This window comes from Neovison vison, chromosome 6 (assembly GCF_020171115.1).
Source record: "Neovison vison isolate M4711 chromosome 6, ASM_NN_V1, whole genome shotgun sequence".
Lineage (NCBI taxonomy): Eukaryota > Metazoa > Chordata > Mammalia > Carnivora > Mustelidae > Neogale > Neogale vison.
The window spans coordinates 218,632,732-218,653,891 of record NC_058096.1 but is presented as its reverse complement, the minus strand read 5'-3'; the positions used below and the strand labels follow the sequence as shown (position 1 = coordinate 218,653,891).

Genomic DNA, 21,160 nt, shown 5'->3' with positions numbered 1-21,160 from the left:
TCTCTCTCTCTCTCACGTGAAAAAAAATTTTAAATCTTAAAAAGAAAAAAAAAGAATGAACTACACTCCGTAACTACTTCTTAAATGTTCCTGAATTTGGCATCTGTGAGTTCTGTGAAGGCCATGCTTTTCTAGTTCCCGGCTGAGACCCCACCAATCAGCAGATTTACGTTCAACACATAGACAGGCCACCTCTCCGTCCTGTGCTGTGCCCATAACCTGGGCTGTGAAGGATAAGGGTAGGTTATGTGAACAGTTCGGGTAGGGTGCCTTCAGGGTCTCATATCAGCCTCCATTATCAGCCCACTAGACTGTGAAAATGCCAGAAATTCCACCACTCAAAGAAAGGCCAAAGGAAAAGGATCCTGTTCAAACCACCTGGCAATGGAAGTCTGTCCATGACTAGGGTGGCCAGGTCTGGGGAAGCAGAGGGGCAACTGCAGGGAGGATCAGTGTGAGACCTTGTGGGGGAACTGGGAAGCCTGGAGGATTAGCCGGGAGCAGGGACATTGGGTTTCCAGCTATGGCTGGCATAGGCCACACCCTCCCAACTTCCAAGGAAGGGGCCATGCATTAGGGAGGAAAAACAGAAAGAGGCAAGCCACACAACAGAGCCGAGAGGCAGTGGGAGGATTTTACTAAATTGCATGACACACAACTTCCCCAGGCCCCCATGAGTGTCGGCATCCACTTCAGCCATCCGGCCCCAGCAGAGCTCCTTGCTCCTGCACCCACTCGGGACTCTCGCCAGTAGGGAGGGCCGGACTGACAGTGTTGTGGGTGGGAGAGCAGGGCTCAGGGTGAGATTCAGGGTTGGGCTCGGGGCTGGGGGCGGGATCCTGGTTAGAGCTGGGACCAGATCCGTGCTCAGGGCTGGCCACGAGGTCAGGATTGGCGTTGGGTACAGGCTTAGGGTCAGAAGATTTGACAGAATCAGGGGCGGGGGTAGATTCAGAGCCAGAGAGAGCTTTGGGGCCAGGATCAGGAAGGGAGCCCAGCACGGAGCTAGGTTCAGAGCCCAGGCCAGAGCTGGGGCCAGGGCTGAGGCCCAGGCCAGAGCCAACAACAGAGACAGCATCAGGACCCAGGAGGGAGACCTGCCCTGGCCTCAACATGGAGGCAGGACTGAGGCCAAGGCCCGCGGCGGCGGCGGCGGCTGCAGCAGCGGCGGCGGCGGCGGCGGCGGCGCCCTCGTGCACCCGCTTGTGCTTGGTGAGGCTGGACGCTTGGCCAAAGGCCTTGCCGCAGAGCTGGCAGCGGTAAGGGCGCTCCCCGGAGTGCACGTGCAGGTGCTGCAGCAGCGCGGAGCTCTGGCCGAAGGCCTTGGAGCAGTGGGGACAGGCGTAGGGCCGCTCGCCGGTGTGGATGCGCAGGTGGTGCTGCAGGTTGGAGCTCTGGCCGAAGGCTTTCCCGCAGTGGGGACAGCGGTAAGGGCGCTCGGCCGTGTGCGTGCGCTGGTGCTGCAACAGGGCCGAGCTCTGGCCGAAGGCCTTGCCGCACTGCGGGCACGGGTACGGCCGCTCGCCGGTGTGCGTGCGCAGGTGCTTCAGCAGCGCCGAGCCCTGCCCGAAGCCCTTGGCGCACACGGGGCACTTGTGCGGCCGCGGCCCGCCGTGCGTGCGCAGGTGCTGCGCCAGCAGCGAGCCGTGCCCGAACGCCTTGCCGCACACCGGGCAGTGGTGCGGCTTCTCGCCACTGTGGCTGCTGCGGTGCTTCAGCAGCGTCGAGCGCCAGCCGAAGGCCTTGCCGCAGGCGGCGCACTGGTAGGGCCGCGCGCCTGTGTGGATGCCGCGGTGCTGGGCCAGCGTGGCGCCGTGGCTGAACGACTTGCCGCAGTCGGGGCAGCGGTAGGGCTTCTCGCCGCTGTGGGTACGGCGGTGCTGGCTCAGCCCCGAGCTACGGCGGAAGGCTCGCCCGCAGTCGGGGCAGGAGAAGGGCCGGGGAGGGCTGGCGGGTGCAGGGAGCACCGCGGGGCTGGGGGCCAGGACCTCGGGAGTGGCAGTGAGGCTGGATGCGAGGGGGTCCACGTCGGGGGATTCGGTGGGGCTGAGGGTGTCGCTGTTAGGGTCAAGAACCAGGGGGACAGGGCCAATGACATCTGGATCGAGGTCGAAACTTGAAGCCATGGGGTGGAGATCTTGGGGATCCGAGTCCCGGGGAACTGAGATGGAGCTCGGAGATTCGGCGTCGGGGTCCAGGTCCTCAGAGATGGGCCCCAGATCTTTGTAGCTGGGGTCCGCATCTTCGGAGACAGTGTTGAGGTCTTCTGGGTCAGGCTCTGGGTCTTCGCAGACTGCATCCAGCTCTTCGGGGTTGGGGTCCAGGTCCTCTGAGTCGGAGTCAAGCTCCTCAAAAGCAGGCCTTGGACCTCTGTGGCCCGGGTTCCTGACCAGAACTGAGCGCCGCATCCCTGGTGTGGAAGTGCTGGCTGCTTCCGGGGCAGGATCTGCAGGGTGAGGACAGAGGTGGGTGGAGGTAGGTTCTGGAGGCCCGGGGATCGCTTTTGGAATCTGGGCAGGGAAGTGAGAGGGGCCATGGCCCAGGATCCACTCCTCAATACACACACAGATCCTTGTCTTGTCTCAGATTGCAGGGAGACCTGTGATGCGCTCCGGTCAGGGCAGGGAGAAGAGGGACCCTGCTGGGACATGGAGCGGGGGGGGAGGGTGGGGGCAACTTTCACGTCTCAGCACCACACCTGGATGGAAGTCATGGGACCCGGCACTAGAGGTGTCCAGTGCCCAGCTCCAGGGCTCTGCCCCTCTCTCCATGTTGGGCTCCTCCTCCCGTGGGAAGCTTGGGTCCTGTGGAGGAGAGAGAGCCCAGGGTTCCTACCCGCTTGACTGGGGAAGAGGGCAAGGGCCTGGGTTCCTGTGCTTGCTCCTAAGTCCATGGCTCGAATTCCAGTCCCAGAGTTGGTGGTGACATATTTGGGGGTTCCCTAGTAGTAAGGGCAACCTCTGGCTTGTCTCATGGAGAGGACACATCCTGAGCCCTGAAGCTTATATCTGGAGTATGAGCGGGGGGCAAACGACAGCTGGTACTCCCCTTGTATCAGTGGGGGAGGGCAGGGGCACCTCTGGCATGCCTGCTGGGGAAGAGGGACTCGAATGCCACACTTCACAGTTCAGGGATGGGAGTGACTGTCAAAACACTTGTGTACCCAAATGCCAGTTCCTAAAGCTAGAGGAGGGGGTTAAGGCGGGAACCATTGGGGCACAGGGAGACCCATGGATCCCATAGCCAGGGTAGGAGGGACAGGTGTTATACCTGTTTCACCAGTTGGATAGCAGATCCTGAATTCTAACCCCTAGCTGGGGTGGGGGGCGGCAAAAATAAGACTTAGGGCCCCTCTTGGGTTACTGGGGGGATCCTGAGTCATCTCCTAGGAAAGGGAGATTCCTGAGTAACTAACTGATCCCAAGGCTGAGGTATGGCAATGGGTGTCCAGACACTTTTTTGGTTCCCTCCTGGAGAAAAGATCCTGAATTCCAGCCCCATACCTGGAGATTGGAAGCAGGATAGAGGAACAATAACTGGGAGCCCTTCTGGGAAGCAGAGGGAGCTCACCTACCCGATGGGGAGGTGATGTCTTGAGCTACCCACCCCATGGCTGCGGGCTGGGGAGCAAACACATCTGTTCCTGGAGGGAGGGATGGGGGGGCCTCTGGCTCTCCTGGGGAGAGGGACATGGAAAACCACAACCCCGCAGCTGGAAGTGGCTAAGCAAATGGAGAGGGTGTTCTTCGATCACCTCCTCAACCCAGACGCCACATTTGGAGGGTGGGGGGAAACAATGCCTGGGTTTCTGGGGGATAGGGGGACCTTTAGATTGCCTCCGGAGGAAGGGGCCTTCCAAATTCCCATCTTTTCGTTGGAATGGGGAGGAGAACTGAGTTCCTGGGGGCTGTGGGGGGGAGCCAGGTGGACCTCTGGATCACCTCCTGGGAAGGGGCTTCCAGAACTCTGGACCCCAAAACTGGAGAGGAAGGGGAACAATAACGGGGCTCCCTGGGGGATCAGAGGGAACCCCGATCGCCCTCCTGAGGAAGGGCCTCCTGAACTCCCGACCTTAGGAGGCTGGAGGGTGGGGAGAACAATACTTAGGGGTCCTCCAGGGTTCTTCGGATGGAGAGGGTCTGGATCGCCTCCAGGGAGGGGGCGTCCTGAGCTCCCGAGCCCACAGCTGAGGGGTGCCCCCCCATACCTCCCGATTTCAGGCGCCCAGCTCAGGCTGGGCCCTCCCCCGGGGCCACGGCAGCGGAAAGGGCGCGCTAGGCCCGCGGGCCGCAGGGGGCCCCCTCCCCACACGCCCGCGACCCCGCTCTCCCGGGCCAGGCGGGCGGCGCGCGGGCCGGGAAGGTGGGGAGGCGGACAGAGGTCGCCCCGGGCCGCGCCCCGCGCCCGCCCCCGCCCCGGCCCCGGCCCCGGCCCCCGCCCGCCCGGCCCGCTCGCGGGGACACTCACCCGGCGCCCCTCGCCCCTGCCCGGCCCGCCGCGCCCCCGGGGCCCGCAGGAAGCCCCCCGCCCGCCAGCCCCGCCGGCGGCCCCCTCGGCCCAGCGGCCCCGCCAGGCGCTCCCGGGGAGCGAGAGGGGCCGGCCGAGGGCCGCAGCGGGAGCTGCTGGGACTTGTAGTTCGCCCGCGCCCGCCGCGGCCGTCGCCATCGCTGCCCCCGCCCCCCGGGCCAGCCTTTGTCCCGGCCCGGCCGCCCTGGCCGCGCCTTTGTCTGCGCCGCGCCCTCCCGCGCTGCCCTCCGCCCGCCTCGGCCCGGCCCGGCCCGCCTCGGCCCCCCTCGTCCCCGTCGGGCCCCCGCCCGCTTCGGCCCCTGCCGTGGTCTCTCCCTGCCCCTGTCTCTCTCTGCACCTCTGCTCCCCTCTCGGCCCCTAGTTCTGTTCCTCTCTGTCCCTCTATTTCTGCGGCTCTCCCTGTGTCATTCTCTCTACCTCCGTTCCTGTCACTTTTCCTGCCTCTGCGTCTCTGTCTCTCTATTTCTGCCCTTCTCTGTCTCTGTCTCTGCCTCGTGCCCATGTCTCTATCTTTGTTCAGAAAGCACCAAACTTCTATTCTCTGGCAGACTGGTGGGGCACATAAATGAAGCCAAGGCTCTGAGAAGGCCTGCAATTGACAAAGTTGTTCATTTTTGCTCAGTCCAGGGACTCCCTATAAGACTCCCCAAGGAAAAGGCTTGGGAGCCCTGTCCCTGAGTGTTTTCCTCCTCCTACCCGGCTGATAGGTCACTCACTGCTGTCACTGGTGGACTCCCTGTGTCTGATGCCCACGGGCGTGATGATCTCTGGAGAGACCTAGGCCACAGTGGGGAAGGACTCTGGGCGGACTTTACCTGGAGACAGAGATCCTTGAAAAGAGGGAGTGAAAGCCAGCCCCGGCAGCTGGCAGCTGGGCCGTGATGTTCTTCACTGAGCATAAACAACAGTCACAGAATATAAACAGTGATCACACAAGGCCGCTCTGTGACCACGTCTGAACCAGGCCAGAGACAAGGACACTCTGCGACCACGAAAACGAACACATGCCCTCCTGTCCCGGACTAACGTGATGACTGTTGCTTTTTACCAATGACAGCTCCACGTCCATCCTCCCACTCCCGAGATAAAAATCATCCAAATACCCAGTTACCAATCCGCTCCCAGCTTCCCAACAGCACCAACCTCGAATTGCTTCTCCTCTCTTTAACTCTCCTTAAAACTCCCCCCACCCTGCTCCACATGCGTGAATGCTATCAGGTGTCCTCCTGTCCCCCAACACCCTCCTATGGAGGCACCCATGGTTCCTGGTATATGAGCTTCCCTTTTAGCAAGCTGAAAAAAACTTTTTTGGCCACAGCTGTATTTCCAAGGGTCTTCAGTGAGTTTTGACACCACCTACCCTTGAACACAGCCTCAAGCAAATCAGACTTCCAGGTGTCTTCTCTCTTCTTTCCTGAACCTTCTAGACCTGTGTCTGAAACTGGCTTTCCACCTTGCTACGGAAGCGCCCACAGCAGATCTGAGAGATGGGAGACTGAAATTGGATTATGTCACTAGTTCCTCAAACTGCCACCTCCTGGAAGGTCCCATAACAAATAATGCTTGTAATGACAGCTGTTGTTTCCGTCTGCTAAGTATCTTTTTTTTTTTTTAAAAGATTTATTTATTTATTATTTTAGAGATGGGGGTGGGGTGGGGTGGGGACAGAGGGAGAGAGGGAGAATCTCAGGCAGACTCCCCACTGTGTGCAGAGCCCTACACAGGGCTTGATGCTGGGCTCCATCTCATGACCCTGGGATCATAACCTGAGCTGAAATCAAGAGTCAGTAGTTTAACCCGAATGAGCCACCTAGGTGCCCCTGACCCCTGAGTATCTCTATCAGCACCTTGCTTTCCATTTGTGGGTGCTCCTCCACTAAGCCAATCTAACACAGCCCCCCAGTATCACTCAGTCTAATTAGGCTGGAGGATAGGACAGGACAGGACGTCTCATTCTTCCTCTGGGATCATAAATTGTATACAGGTCTTCATCCTACCAGCAGTCCCCTTCCCCAGTTGTCAGGAAGAACAGTCTGCAGACTGAAGCCAGTCTGGATGTATACCAGGATGTACAGGTGAGAGTTGAAGAGAAAGTGCTGTCTGTATTGGCTGAGCTCCTGGATCCAGCCATACCTGAGGCCAGGGGCCCTCATTCTTTCCAATCCATGAGCCAACAAATATCCTGGGCATTAGACTGGCTTTAGTGGGTTTCTGTCCCTTGAGTCGATAACACTCTTCACTAATTTAGAATTAGTGCTTGGAGGGGCGCCTGGGTGGCTCAGTGGGTTAAGCCACTGCCTTCGGCTCAGGTCATGATCTCAGGATCCTGGGATCAAGTCCCGCATCGGGCTCTCTACTTGGCAGGGAGCCTGCTTCCTCCTCTCTCTCTCTCTGCCTGCCTCTCAGCCTACTTGTGATCTCTCTCTGTCAAATAAATAAATAAAATCTTAAAAAAAAAAAAAAAGAATTAGTGCTTGGAAAGGGAAGGATATTGAGGGAAGTAACCTAAAACCGGAATTGGCAGAGCAAAGGTGAGGTAGAGGGGCAGAGCCACCACAGACACATACATTCACTACAAAGTGAATGGGACTGCCTAGTTTTACACAGTGCATATAATCTGCCCTGAGAAGAGCCTTCCTCGAGAAACAAGCGATTGTTATTATGTGGAAGAAAAATAAGCTGATTAAAATCTTTTTTTTTCCCTGATTAAAATCTTGCCAACTTGGGGGTGCCTGGGTGGCTCAGTCAGTTAATGTTAAGCACCTGACTCTTAGTTTCAGCTCAGGTCATGATCTCAGGGTCCTGAGATTGAGCCCTGCATCAGAGTCTGCGTGTCCCTCTCCCTCTGCTCCTCTCCCTTCTCCCTCTCTCTTTCAAACAAATAAATTCTTTTTTTAAAAGATTTTATTTATTTGACACACACAAACACACACACACACACACACAGAGAGATCCCAACTAGGCATAGAGGCAGACAGAGAGAGAGGGGGAAGCAGGTCCTGCTGAGCAGAAAGCCTGATGTGGGGCTTGATCTCAGGACTCTGAGATCAAGATCTGAGCTGAAGGCAGAGGCTTTAACCCACTGAGTCACCTGGGCGCTCCCAAATAAATAAAATCTTTTTTTTTAAAAAAAACTTGCCTGTTTTATCTTGGGACTCTAACCACGTGTTTCTGGAGACTGTGGTTTGAGGGGCTTCGGAGAAAAATATCACGATGTTGAAATAGGCGCTTTCATCAAGGTCTCCGTAGACAGACACAAGTTGCCTCTGTTTACTTCTTGCAGCAGAGACCAGCATCTGCTTGATTTGTTGAGATTGCCACAGCTGAATTCTCTGCTCCAAGCTATTAGAGGAAATTAGTAATGAGGTGGGAGATAAGACTGGGATTATCTGAGAACCAGGGGGGACTTGATGCCCCCCCCCCCCCGTTAACACTGAATACTCCGTGTCTATAAAAGTATAATTACCCTCCATTGGGAAGAGCCTATTAGCTACCTTTCCATCCTCCAGATTGTAACCTGGGGCAATAGAGATGCTAAGAGGGGCAGACACAGATCTGTTGCTAGGAGACAGGGTCCAGCAAGGTTGGGCTCCAGGATCAAAGATCCTGGTGAGCTTTGGGAGAACCAAATCATCCAGGGGTGGGTTTGTGAGCTGGGCCATCCAATCAGCATTCTATCTCTCTGGGCACAATGATTGGTTCATGGGTAGGCATGTGACTTAAGTGGGCCAATCAGAGTGTCTTATAAGTTCCAATAAGGAGGAGTTGGGGGCAAGACCCTCTCCTTCCTCTGAGGCTTGAATCAAGAGGATTTGGGGGGCACTTGGGTGGCTCAGTGGGTTAAGCCTCTGCCTTCAGCTCAGGTCATGGTCTCAGGGTCCTGGGATTGAGCCCCTCGTGGGGCCTTCTGCTCAGCAGGGAACGTGCTTCCCCCTCTCTCTTTGCCTGCCTCTCCCTACTTGTGATCTCTCTCTGTCAAATAAATAAATAAAATCTTAAAAAAAAAAAAAGAGGATTTGGGTGGCTAGCATCCTTTTTTGCCACCGCTTGGAAGGTTACATGATTGCAAGATGGCAGGGTAGATTTCAGATTTTCTTGTGTCTGAGTTATAAAAAACAAAATTTATCCAAATAAATGTGAAGATCTAATTGGCTTTATTAATGACTCTTGGGGATGCCTGGGTGGCTCAGTCGGTTAAGTATCTGCCTTCAGCTCAGGTCACAATCCTGGGATCAAGTCTAAGGATGGGCTCCCTGCTCAGCGCGGAGCCTGCTTTTCCCTCTCACTCTGCCCTCCCCAACCCCTTGTTCACTCGTGCGCTCTCGCTCTCTCAAATAAAATCTTAAAAAGATACATGAATTGGATAGCATCCCTCCTAACACAGAGAGGGGCTGTTGTACAAGGAGGAGTTGTACAAACTGGAAGGTTTTTATAGGAAGGGGGTTAGGGCAAGAAAGTTATAGGCAAAAGAAAAGGATTGTTCTAGGCAAAGTCACTTTCCCTTATGGAAAGGTAGGAGATATTAGGTGAATTACCTCATCTTCTGTCCAAGGAGAAGCCCATGTGACAGGTTACTTTATTAGTGCTTATCAAAAAATTCCCAATTGGTAAATTAAGGTTTACATTTCTAGGGGAGTTTGAAACTGCATTTAGGTTAGGTATTAACCCTTGGTTCGGTAACTTAGCCTGACCCAAGTAACACCATTCTGGGCCTGTGGTTTTCTTTGTAACAAAGTCAATAAAATCTTTTTCTCTACTTGATTTAGAGTTAGCTGGGTTTCTGTCACTTGCAACAAAAATGGTTCAAGACATTTAAAAAACATGGGCACCTGTCATCAAGCTGAAGCTAAATGCTAGACCCTGTTCTAAGAATGGTACACATGCATTTCATTTAAACCTCATATCCACTTTATGAAGGAAGAACTATTGTCAACTCCATTTTACGTGCAAGGAAAGTGATGGGCAGAGCATGACATCACTGGCCCAAGGACAGAAAGGTAAGTGGCAGGTCTGAATTCTGCTGCTCCGTATTTTCCTATAAAAAGTAATCTGTTCTCCCATGTTCAATCCTACTTTATTCATCTTGTTTTATAAGCCTTTTGGGTTTTTGTAGTTGATATGAAATGCCTTTTTTTTGGTGTGGGGAAGGATGAGTGGAATATAAGGAGGGGTAGACATACATCCATAAAATACCTCCCAAATCATGATGAAGTATCTTTCTGTACTGAAAATATTTCTAGTGAAACTACCATTCTTTCCTAGCAACCCATCCCAGGGATAGTCAGTTCCATTGTTAGAAAATGCTTCAATTTGTGTGGAAATCTGCCTCCTTGGAACTCCTATACATCATTTTTCATCTTGTGTCTGGGTTGCTTTAAACCAATCCTAGAACCAGGCAGGAGCACGCATTTTTCAGCAACCAGAGCTACATGGAAATGAATACCAAAGTCAGCTTTCTGAGCTTCCTGGCAGGCAAAGCACAAATAAAAAGCCTTTTAGATAAGGGTAGTCTGATCAACAACCAGACCAGCTTCACCAGGAGAGTCTGATTTTGTTCTAGGGATCATTGCAGGTTGGGTTCATTGCAATGGTTTTTCAACCCACTCCTCCCCCACCCCCCAGGGGACGTTTGGCAATGCCTGGAGATATTTTTGGTTGCCACAGCCAGCTGGAGTAAAGGGAGAATGTTATTGGCATATAGTGGTTAGAGGTCAGGGATGAGGCTACACGTCCTACAATGCACAGGAGAGCCTCTGACAATAAGGAACAATCCCATCCAAAATGTCAGTAGTACTGGGACTGAGAAAACTTGATTCATCATGAGGTAACTCAGAAGTGTGTCATGTAGATCTTTAGTGGAAGCAAGCAGAAGAGGGGTTTCGCAGCAAGCAGACCCTTGAACAGATAATAAAAGTGCAGCCAAAAGGTCCGTCTTATTCTGTGGGACTCAAAGCTGGACTCCTGTACTTCCAATGGAAATGACAACTTGGCCTCACAGAATTGCTGCCCCTGGGGAAAGGGCTTCTGGTCGGGTTTGAGTTGGCTCTTAGTGGCTCATTGGACTGAAGGCCTTGGTCTTTGAAGGTCCGACTACGGAGTCAGGGACAGAGTCAGAGAACCATGTGCATTCCCTGAAACCAGATTCTCAACAGCTGACAGAAGCAGGCCCTGGACATGGCCCCCAAGGCCCATTTGACCCCAGATAGAGCTAACCTCAACACACCCAGCCTTCAAGATGGGGGCGCTGTCCAAGGTACCATTTGTTGACACGCTTGTCAAACCCTGTCCTTGACGGGGCTCCACTCCATCCTCTTCCTTTCCCGCACTTTCCATTTTGTTTCTGGCTGGACACCTACTCCCTTGGACTTGATCATATCCTGATGACTTTTGTTGATTTGTCCCTGGACCCACCTCTGACCTGGGGACAAGTTGCCCAGCCAGCCAGCGCACTGTTGAGCTTCCAGCTTTCACCCACAATGGAGGAAATTGCTGGGTCACTCTCAGCCTCTCTCCTCTCTGAACCCCAGCCCCTCTCTCAATGATTGAAAGCTCCTTCCCATACCCTCATCTTCCTCCTTCCTCCATACCTTCATGCTCAGAAGGGAAGTGTTCTCCCTGCTTGACCCCCCAGGCATACATACACTGACAAGTATGTATATTTCTCTTTTATAGCATTCTAAGGAGAGAGCTTTCATTCATCTCCATTTTACAGATGAGCAAACAGGTGAGGCTCAGAGGGGTTAAGTGACATGCCCAAGACTACTGTGCAGGACAGAGAAGTGAAGATTTAGACTCTATCCTTTCAGTCCTAGGAGCCTGTGTTCTCAGCCCTTCACCACACCACCCTGTTCAGTGCTATGACTCCTTTCTTCACATCATTCAGATTTCTTGGTGAACCAGAACACCTTACACTGAATCCAACCACCAAGCCTTTGCACAAGCTGGGATGGCCCCCTTGCCCAGAGTGGGGTGATCTTCAGGGCCCGTGGAAGTGTCTGTTCAGGACTGTTAGATGGAGTCACTCTCTCCTGTACTGTCCCCAACCTACCAAGCATCCTCTTTCATGGCTGACTGACGCGGAGGGGTGGGATGCTGCCACGACAGTGTTTATTGTTGGCCAGGGCATGGGTAGGTGGGGGCCTGGGGGGCCCGAGGGTCTACCTTCCCAGCCCCACACCCCCACTGGTGAAGGGAGCCCAGAGGCACATGGCTGTCCTGAAGATTGGTCAATCTCAGCACTGCTGGGCCCTGGTACTTGGAGGCAAACTCATCCTCATACTGGGTTGAGAAGAAGCGCTGTCTGCCCAGCGGGGGCTCAATGTGGCTGTATTTGCTCTGTGGAGACAGGGTGGGCAACCTGGCAAGATAGGCTGGAGGCTGGCTGACTTACTGACTTAACCCCCCCCCATGGTCCCCGTGCCACCTTGGGGAGCAGCAAAGGCTGATGACTGGGCTCTGAGGAGGTGGGCAAAAGGTCCCACCTCAGGCTAAGCCAGGAGCTGGAGGAGAAGCTGGAGAGAAACCAGTGATCCCTGGTATGACCCGACATATGGCAGTGACCCTTGGTAACTATGAAGTAACCCTCAGCTGGGGGTATAACTGTGGCTGGTGATATAAAGGTGTCCTTGAGCTGACCCTGACACGACTCTGGGGGTGAGCTAGGGATGACCTTGAGGCTGGGTGACGTTAAGATGACCCTGTACCTGGGGTCATCCTAGAGAGACCCTGGAAGGACTTAACACTAATTCTGGGCCTGAGGTGACGGTGTTATCATCCTGAGACAAAGCTACACTGATTGAGGGGGGCTATCTGATCAGAGAGGTACCCTTCCCCGTCCCTCACCCGCTGAAGCATTTCCTCAGTCACGGAGGATGGAGGTGTTCTATGAGGCTTCAGCATCTTCTGGTTCATGGTTAAAAAATCTGTTTCTGTTGATTTGGGTGGGGGTAATCGAGCTGAGGGGCTGAGGGAGGAGAGGTGTGGCCCCCAGGTAGGAACGTGGGAGATTAAGGATGGAGTAGGACTTCAGGATAAAGCCTGAGCCACCGAGGACATTGGAGCAAAGAATGGGTTAGGAGGCGGGGCGGAGGGAGGGTCCAGGGGCGTGGCAAGATCGGGGCGGGGCAATGTAGGGCAAGCTAGTCCGTGATGGGGAGGAGCCAGAGTCTGGCATAAGAACATGGGTTAGAGCCGGGAGAGGGCAGATAAGGAGAGGGGCGGGCCTATAGCCATGCAGGGGGCGGTGCCGTGGCGGAGGTGGCGGTCGTGGTGGCGACTCAAGCCCACGAAGGGGCGGGCTGTCCTGGGGCCTAGTGAGGATCTCCGGTTCAGGAGGCGGAGCCAGAATCTGCCAGTGGGCGGGACAAAACTGGCCGGGGCGGGGTTAGAGCTGGGGCGGGGAAGGGCCCCCTGCCCCTCCCCGCCCCCAACCCGCTCACCGTCAGTGCCCCGGGGCAGGTTGCTAGGCATCAAGTGAAGATTGGGTGCTATCTGCACCTTCTCTGGCGTCGCAGGGGGGCAATAGTCCGTGCCCATGGAAGTCTGGAAGAACTGTTTGAGCAGCGAGGGGTCCCCTAGGCACACGTGACTCTTCAATTTCTCTAAAGGCACGTGGCGGCTGGGCGGTGCGGTCACTGGATGCGGCTGTTAAGATCACGTGGCATGTAGGAAGCTCCCGTGTCCGGAATCTCCCAAAACCCGGGTGGAGGAAAGAGGTGAGCGCTGCACGACGTTGGATAGCTCACACCCTCCATAGGCCCCACGTCCTGGTGTTGGGAGTAGGCACTGTATCTCATTTTGCAGAACGAGCCACTGAGTGGCTTAACCCTAGATCCCGCAGGTAGATCCAGGAGATCCCCCCACACATGTCAAGCTCACTCCGACCTCAGGGCCTTTGCACTTGCTGTTCGTCCTGCCTGGGAAACCCTTTTCCCTGATGAACCCGGGGCGGGGGAGGGTTCCTTCCTGCTGACCTGGCCATGGAAGAAATGCATGGACGTGGTGAGGCTGCCTGGACCAGGGCGCCAGTTTCCTTCCAGGATGTGCGACGCTGGAGTCTGGTCATGGTGAAGGACAAAACGCTCTGCCAGAGGCAGAGTAGGTGCTGAGCCCTCCTGGGAGGACCCCGTGGGGAAGGGGTGGGGGTTGGGAGAGGTCAGGAGGGGTAGGGGTGGCCAGGCTGGCAGTAAACTCACCTGGCTCTCGGGCATAGAAGTGTTCAGCCTTGGTGGTCCTGTCATGGAATAGGCCATCTCCAGGACGAATATTCACATAGTGGATGTGGGCTGCGGCCTGGGCCTTGTCATACCTGCAGATCAGCGGGGATTTGTCTGATCTGGGCCCTTGCAACTCCCAGGAAATGGGAGAGGGGAAGGCTTCCCAGAGGCCAATTTGTGGGGTGATCATGGTGGGAGAGCCTCGCTTGTGGGTGATGGAGGCCTCAAAGGCACAGTACTGGCCCCAGAGCCTTAGGTGACACACTCCACGTGTCGCTGAGAGCCCTTCACCCTGGTGGAAGGCCACCATCCCTTTGTACCTCTCTGGGGGGAGACCCTGGGGTCTGTAGGCTTGCTTCTGCTCTGAACACATGGGCCCATAGCCAATCTTGGAGTCTCCCAGTTCGACGCTGGAGAAGGCCTGTGCGTGGACAGAAGTGGGAAGGGCAACACCACCCAGCCCCCATCACTGCCCTCCCCAGCAGCCTCAGCCCCACATGCATTTACCCTCTTACACATCAAGGCTGGTGGGCTCGGCAGGGCCTGGAAGTGTCTCTGGTAGGAGGTCCCATTGTCCTGTCTGCTGTGGTCCCACCTGAGGGGGTTGAGGCCCCCTGTAGATAAGCAAGAGTAGACAGAAGAACTGAGCCCCTGCAGCCTCAAGCCCACTGGGATGCGAGTCCTTGCCTGGAAAGGGGAGCTGGGCAGTCCTGTCTAGCCTCCCCCGAGGGTTGTGTGGAAAACATCCGAAATAACACAAGGAATGATAACAAGACTACCAAGTATTGAACCCGCCATCAAGGTTAAGGGCTTCAAACCTCATTTGCAGGACTCATTTTCTCCCCACCTCACAGCCTTTGGGAGGCTCAGAGAGGCAAAATGACTTGCCAGAAGTCACGGAAATGCAAAACCAGAACAAGTCCAGTCCAGATCTGACAATCCCTGAATCCAGCGTGGAGGGCCTCTGACTAGTGACTCCCCCTGCGGGTCCCCTTGAACCACAGAGTTGGAAAATCGCACGAATGACAGCTACTCTTTTCTGAGCGCTCCCTGGATGCCAGCTGCACCATGCACTCCGCGCCTTTGGCTTCAGCAGCTCCTGCGAAATGGGGCGCTATTGTGGCACCGAGGAAAATCCAGGCTTGGAATGGTCGACTTGCTCTAACCTGGTTCCAAGCCACCACTTCTGGCCCTGCCACACCCTCTTGAAAAAAAAAAAAAAAAAATCAGGACTTGTGCCATTCTATGAGTATAGAAACTGAGGTCCGGGAGGTTCCAGATTTTCCTGGGCTCGGCACTATTGATATTTGGGGCTGGAAAACTCTCTACTGGGGCGAGTTGTCCTGTGCGTGGTAGCATCCCTGGTCTCCTTCATCCCCGGCTAGTAGCACTTCCTCCGCCAACCAAAACGATCTCCACACTCAGCCACAAGTCCCCTGGGGGAGGCCGCGGAAACCCCGCCCACCGGGAGCTGGCAAGTCGCGCTGGCCGCCCGGGCGCCCTCACCGAGGTGGCAGCAGGGCGCGCGGGGCTGCGGGCACGGGTCGTGGGGCAGGTAAAACGCCTGGTAGGTGGTGGGGGGGATGCTCAGCTTGGCTGGGTCGCCAGGCGGCACCGAGTCGCGGTCGAAGATGAGCCGCGCGCCGCGGATCTGCTCGCTCGCGCGCGCCGGTGGCTCGGGCCAGCCGAAGTCGGCGCGCACCGTGGAGAGGCTGGTGCGGACGCGCGGATCCGCGAGCACGCGCCAGTTGCTGGCCTGCATGGCGAGGGTGCGCTCCCGCAACTCCGACCGCCGGGACGGCGACGGCCCCGGGGGCGCGTACGCGCCGTGCGTCTCGGACTCGAGCCGCGTGCCCGCCGAGCGCGTGTCCTGTGCGAAGAGGGACCCGCGGGGCGGCGCCTGGCACTGCTGCGCGCGGGTGCCGCCTGGGGGGGCCGGGAAGTCCCGATGCGATGTGGACTGCATGTCGCCCACGTGCAGCCGCGGGTCGGGCCCCAGTGCAAAGTGCGAGGCCTTGAGGAAGTCCAGCCGGGACATCGGGCATGGCAGCGGGGTGACCGCGGCCATCGCGGGGCAGGGCGCCACCTGGGAGGGGCGAGATCCGGGTGTGAGCAAGCGCCGGGCTGGAGGACAATGCTGCCTTTTATTCCTGCCTGTGTTCCAGGCGCGGGGCACTCGGGGTTGGGGACATTGTGGAAAGAAAACAAAGCAAAACAAAACCAAAAACAAAACAAAACAAAACAGGCCCAGCCCCGGTACCTGCCCCAGGGAAAGGAGAGATATCATCATTCATTTGACGCTTACTGTGTGCCAGGCACTGTTCTAGGTTCTCGGAAGGGGTAACATCAGATAACAAAACAGACCAAGAGCTGTACCCTTGGGTAGTTAATACTGGGGCGAAGAGACGACGGACAATACTGAATACACGCACTGCTATCAATTGCGGAGTTAGGAGAAGGAGCTAAGGCCTGTGGGTGAAAACGTCACACTGGGAAGGAGGGTGGGGCTGAGGCTGGGAGGGTTGCAGAGTGGAGCCCCTGAGAGGACAGTTGAGCACCTGGAAAAGGTGGGAGGGGAGCTTTGGGGTACCCGCGGAATAGCATTCCAGGCAGAAGAAACAGCAGGTGCAAAGGCCCTGCCTGGAGGGGGTCAGTGCAGAGTGAGCCGCAGGAAGGGCTGAAGAATGAACCACTGCATTCTACAGTTTGTCAGATACGGGAGCCCCCTCTCCTCATTCTCAGTCAGTGGTCAAGGCCATGGCTCTCCCCTTCAATGTCTGCTCAGTCCTGGCCACTATCCTATCTGTGCCACACACCTCCTCGTGGGGCTTCCTGCCTCCTGCGGTTGCCCTCCAGGATCTCTTCCTTCCCTCAAACTCTCTGAAGCTTAGACACCTCTCAGTCCACTTCCCTGATCTCCAGTTCCCGGCTGTCAGCGCCCCAGTTAGCTAACTGGGACTTCCCTGCCTTTGCTCAGAACGGAAAAGTCGCCCTCCCCCTCGTCCTACCACACCCCTAGAGCAGGTTCACCCCCTGCCCAGACCATGTCCGCTCACAGCTAGCTCACGTCGACCTCTTTAGAAAGCAGACATCAAGCATGATAACAAGACCACAGTTTTTCAGTGTCTGTGTTTGCTTTTTTTTTTTTTTCTTTTTTTACCATTTTGGCAGCAAAAAGAATTGAGAGTTGAGAAGTCTTCTTATAGTTGATGGAGAATTGGACAACTGAAGTTACTAGCTAGGTCACCTTGGAATAAGTAACTGGGCGCCCATCAGCTTCAGCTTCCACATCAGGGATGACGATAAGGTACTTACCTCAAGGGGTGGCATGGGGACTACTGAGTCTTAGAAGATGCGCTTGGCAACCGGCCTGACCCTTGAGACTTCCTGACTCTGTCCCCAGTCTCCCAGAGGATGCTCACACGTTCCTTGCTCCTTCCAAGGCTGCGTCAGTGTAGCCCAGCTCTGCCTATTGTGACCAAAGAGCTTCCCCCAGATGGTGCTGTCACAATGGTCTCCCAGGAGCTCTGAGGGCGGCTGGGAGGCAGATCAGGAGTGAGGCCAGAGGATCCCACCTCCTGAGAGCTCAAGAGAGCTTGGCAAGTGACTTCTCGAAGCCTCAGTTTTGTCATCTGGAAAATGAGGGTGGAGAATGGTGACCACTTCAGAAAGCCGCAGTGAGGATTGGGGGCAGGTGTTCATGAGTATAATTTCCCAAAGTTTTCCTGCTGGTCGGCTTCCTAACACTCCCCACACAGAATGAGGGAGCATCTTTGGTCTTTGGGTCACTGCAATGCTTAATGTCATTCCAGGACTCATTCCTTTCTCCCCTTCTCTTTTCCTTTTTTCTTCTCCCTTCCCCTCTCCTCCCCGTCCCTTCCTTCCTTTCTCTTCCTTCCCTCCTTCCTTCCTTCCTCTCCCCTCCCCTTTCCTTCCTTCCTTCCTTCTTTTTCTCTCTTTTCCTTATTGAGATATAATTAACACAGAAGATCGCCTATGTCTGAGATGCACAATACATTGATGTGACACATTTATAGTGCAATTCAACTGTCATTGTAACATTAGCTAATACCTCTCCAGGGCTTATTTAACTGAGTGGGTTTCTTCTCACTAAATTCGAGCAAATTGTCATTTTGTTCACCGGGTTGAGGTCCTGTCACTGGCTCTCCTGCCTGGAGCCCAGCTGAGGGCGTTGGCCCAGCCAGGTTGTTGCAAAGACACATTTCAGCCTTGTCCTTCTGCCCTCTGGGAAAAGAAGGACCGGGAGGTGGATCCTGGATGCCGTCAGGACGCAAAGCGGGGAGAGGTAATTCTCTTATTGAGGGTCTTAGTTTTTATCAGAAAGTCTAAGGAATGAAGCAAGAATAAAGCGGTCATTGGTAAAGGATCAGTAGTCAGTCAGACTCTCCAGGACGAGGGGATGTGTGGTTTGCTGCTGTGGTTTGGACAATGCTCGTGTTTTGCCTGCATTCAGACGTGATCACAGAGCGAGCTTGTTTTGTCTCGTTCCGCACGGTCACAGAGTGGCCTTGTCCATTGTTGGCATTCTGCAAAATTATTTATGTCCCACAGGAGAACACCAGGGCTTAGCTGGGACAGCCAGGCCAGCTCCTAGCAACAACAAGGCCAGCTGTGGAGCTGCTAGCTCCTGTCTCTCTCTCAAAGGTCAAGCTTGGCCCTAACCAGATGGTGGAGGATGCTGGGAGGGCTTGGCAGGGCTTGTAAGACTCACTGCTCTCTGCTTGATGCCTGGCCCAGGGCCTGGCTCTCAGCAGTCACTCAGAAATTGTACTGTGTGATTATGAAGCTGTCAGGGACAGCAGGGGCTCAAGAGAAGGGATCTGGCCAGTCAGGCAGCAGTGTGCGCTACAGCCCAAGACCCTCTTCCCTCTGCAGGCCTTGGGCTTGGCTCGGATTATTTTTCTGCTGCAGGAACAGCTTCCCTAGTTGGGGGGTGGGGCACACAGATGCCTGTGCCCAAGTCTTAAGCAAGGAGGGCTGTGGTCAGATGTGGGGGTTAAAGAGTCTCTTGACTCCCCATCTTGAGATGCTGTAGGGAAGACAGACCTGGGGGAGGCAGGTCTGGGGGTCCAGGGCTTGGAGAGAGGAGGGATCTGCCTATGGAGGGGGCTGTGGGCCAGAAGGAAGTGGGTGGATTCCAGTGACATTGGGATGTAGGAGGGGCGTGTGTGGAGAGAAAGAGGTGAGCATGATGTCCAGGTCTGGGACTGGAGGGCAGCCTGGAGATGGGGACACGGGAGAGCAAGATGGGACACAGGAGGACGCTGGGACATGTAGAGTGTGGGGATAGGGTTGGTGGGATGTGCAGGGAAAGTGTCCAGGCGGCAGGTGGGAGCAGGAGTCAGGTTAGCGTTAAAGAGGCATGAGGGAGAGGTCAGTGAAGAGGGGGCCAGGGAAGTCATGGGAGTAGATGAGATTTCCCAGGATCGTGTGGATGGAGTGTGAGCACAGAGCTTTGGGCGGACAGCTGAGCCTGGACGTCTATGGCACTTACTGAGAAACTGTTTTGTGCAGGCTGTGGGGATATAACTATGACCAAGACAAGTCAAAGTCCTCACGTTCTGTTGAGAGACAAATAACTAGGCAGCTAGATAAAGAAGCAATATAGTTATGTTAGATAGTATTCTAAGCTTAGGAGGAAAACAAGGCAGCAGGAAATGTGGGTAGGAATTGTCCAGGAGGGTGTGATGGGGAGGTCCAATGAAAAGATAATGTCCAAATAAACATGAGGAGGAGGTGAGGGAGGGAACCATGTGGGAATCTGGTGGCAGAGGGTACAGCCAGTACAAAGGCCCTGGGGCAGAAGTGTTCTTACTGTAATTTCAAGGACCAGGAGGAAGGCAGTGTGGTTGAAAATAAGGGAATGAGGGGCACCTGGGTGGCTCAGTGGGTTAAAGCCTCTGCCTTCAGCTCAGGTCATGATCCCAGGGTCCTGGGATCGAGCCCTGAGTCGGGCTCTCTGCTCAGCGGGGAGCTTGCTTCTCCCTCTCTCTCTGCCTGCCTCTCTGCCTACTTGTGATCTCTCTCTGTCAAATAAACAAATAAAATCTTAAAAAAAAAAAAAAAGAAAAAAGGAAATGAGGCAGAAAGAGTTGTAGAAGTTGAAATCAAGGGGAAATGTTTGGCAAAAGGCAGCCAGTCAACATCATGAATCATTAAGGAAATATAAAGCAAACCTATAGTGAGAGATAGTGTCCCACCCAGCAGGATGGCCATAATAATAATAGGGCAATAACAGTAGTAAGGAAGCAAAATAAAAGTGTTGACAGGAATGTGGAGAATGCCGTGCGCTGCTGGTGGGAAAGTCAAGTGATGCAGCTAATGTGGAAAAGAGTCTGGTGGTTCCTCAAAAAGTCAAACACAGAGCTACCCTATGACCCAGCCATCCCACTCCTGGGACTCTACCCAAAGGAACTGAAGTTGAAGGCAGGGAGTTGAACAGATACATACATGCACACCCAGGTTCATAGCGGCATTATTCAGTCGCCAAAATGTGGAAACAATCCAATGGTCCATCAGTGGCTGAATGGATAAACGAAATGCAGCAGATCCACTCAAGGGAATACTACACAGCCACAAAGGGAATGGAGTTTGTTTTGTTTTTTAAGATTATTTATTTGTAAGGAAGAGAGAGAGCACAGGTAGGCAGAGTGGCAGGCAGAGGCAGAAGGAGAAGCAGGCTCCCTGCTGAGCAAGGAGCCGGATGTGGGACTCAGTCCCAGGACACAGGGATCATGACCTGAGTCGAAGGCACCCGACTGAGCCACCCAGGCGTCCCAAGGAACAGAGTATTGATATAAGCTACAACGTGGATGAATCCCCGGAAACGTGATGCTAAGTGAAAGAAGCCAAACATGAATGATCACACACTGCATTATTCCATTTATATGAAATATCCAGAATGGGTAAACTCACTGAGACAAACCAGACAGTGAGGGTTGGGGGTTGGGTAAGGACGAATAGATTTAACTACTTGCCAGAATTATGAGGTCTCCTCTGAGGGCGATGAAAATGTTTTGAAGCTAAAAAGGGGTGATAGGGCGCCTGGGTGGCTCAGTGGGTTAAGCCGCTGCCTTCGGCTCAGGTCATGATCTCAGGGTCCTGGGATCGAGTCCCGCATCGGGCTCTCTGCTCAGCAGGGAGCCTGCTTCCCTCTCTCTCTCTGCCTGCCTCTCCATCTACTTGTGATTTCTCTCTGTCAAATAAATAAATAAATCTTTAAAAAATAAAAATAAAAATAAAAATAAAAAGGGGTGATATTTGTCCATGTGGGTGTTGCAAATACCACTTCATTGTATGTCTTAAAACGGTGACTCATATGTGTCACAATTAAAAAAAAAGGCAAACGGGTCATGTTAACTTTTTGAAAAATTTCATTTGACTTTTTGATGAGAGAA

At 54.6% G+C, this 21,160-nt stretch overlaps 2 protein-coding genes across 4 annotated transcripts; both read right to left on the bottom strand.

Moving 5' to 3' along the window:
- Positions 1-613: 613 nt before the first annotated feature.
- ZNF358 (zinc finger protein 358) lies at positions 614-5,395 on the bottom strand. Of its 3 annotated transcripts, XM_044254310.1 has the most exons (3): positions 4,468-4,494; positions 2,699-2,804; positions 614-2,446 (listed from the first exon to the last, which is right to left on the bottom strand). In XM_044254310.1, exons 2-3 carry the CDS (start codon positions 2,769-2,771, stop codon positions 693-695), a joined length of 1,827 nt encoding a protein of 608 aa, XP_044110245.1. In that variant the 5' UTR covers positions 2,772-2,804; positions 4,468-4,494; the 3' UTR covers positions 614-692. The 3 variants fall into 3 exon arrangements, with proteins under 3 accessions (XP_044110245.1, XP_044110248.1, XP_044110247.1); XM_044254313.1 differs by lacking the exons at positions 2,699-2,804; positions 4,468-4,494 and adding an exon at positions 5,343-5,395; XM_044254312.1 differs by lacking the exon at positions 2,699-2,804 and having other exon boundaries at positions 4,468-4,492.
- Positions 5,396-11,634: 6,239 nt separating this feature from the next.
- On the bottom strand, positions 11,635-15,825 carry TEX45 (testis expressed 45). Its single transcript, XM_044254316.1, has 8 exons — positions 15,249-15,825; positions 14,250-14,356; positions 14,063-14,163; positions 13,722-13,834; positions 13,500-13,609; positions 12,966-13,170; positions 12,370-12,455; positions 11,635-11,862 (listed from the first exon to the last, which is right to left on the bottom strand). Exons 1-8 carry the CDS (start codon positions 15,808-15,810, stop codon positions 11,635-11,637), a joined length of 1,512 nt encoding a protein of 503 aa, XP_044110251.1. The 5' UTR covers positions 15,811-15,825.
- Positions 15,826-21,160: the final 5,335 nt, after the last annotated feature.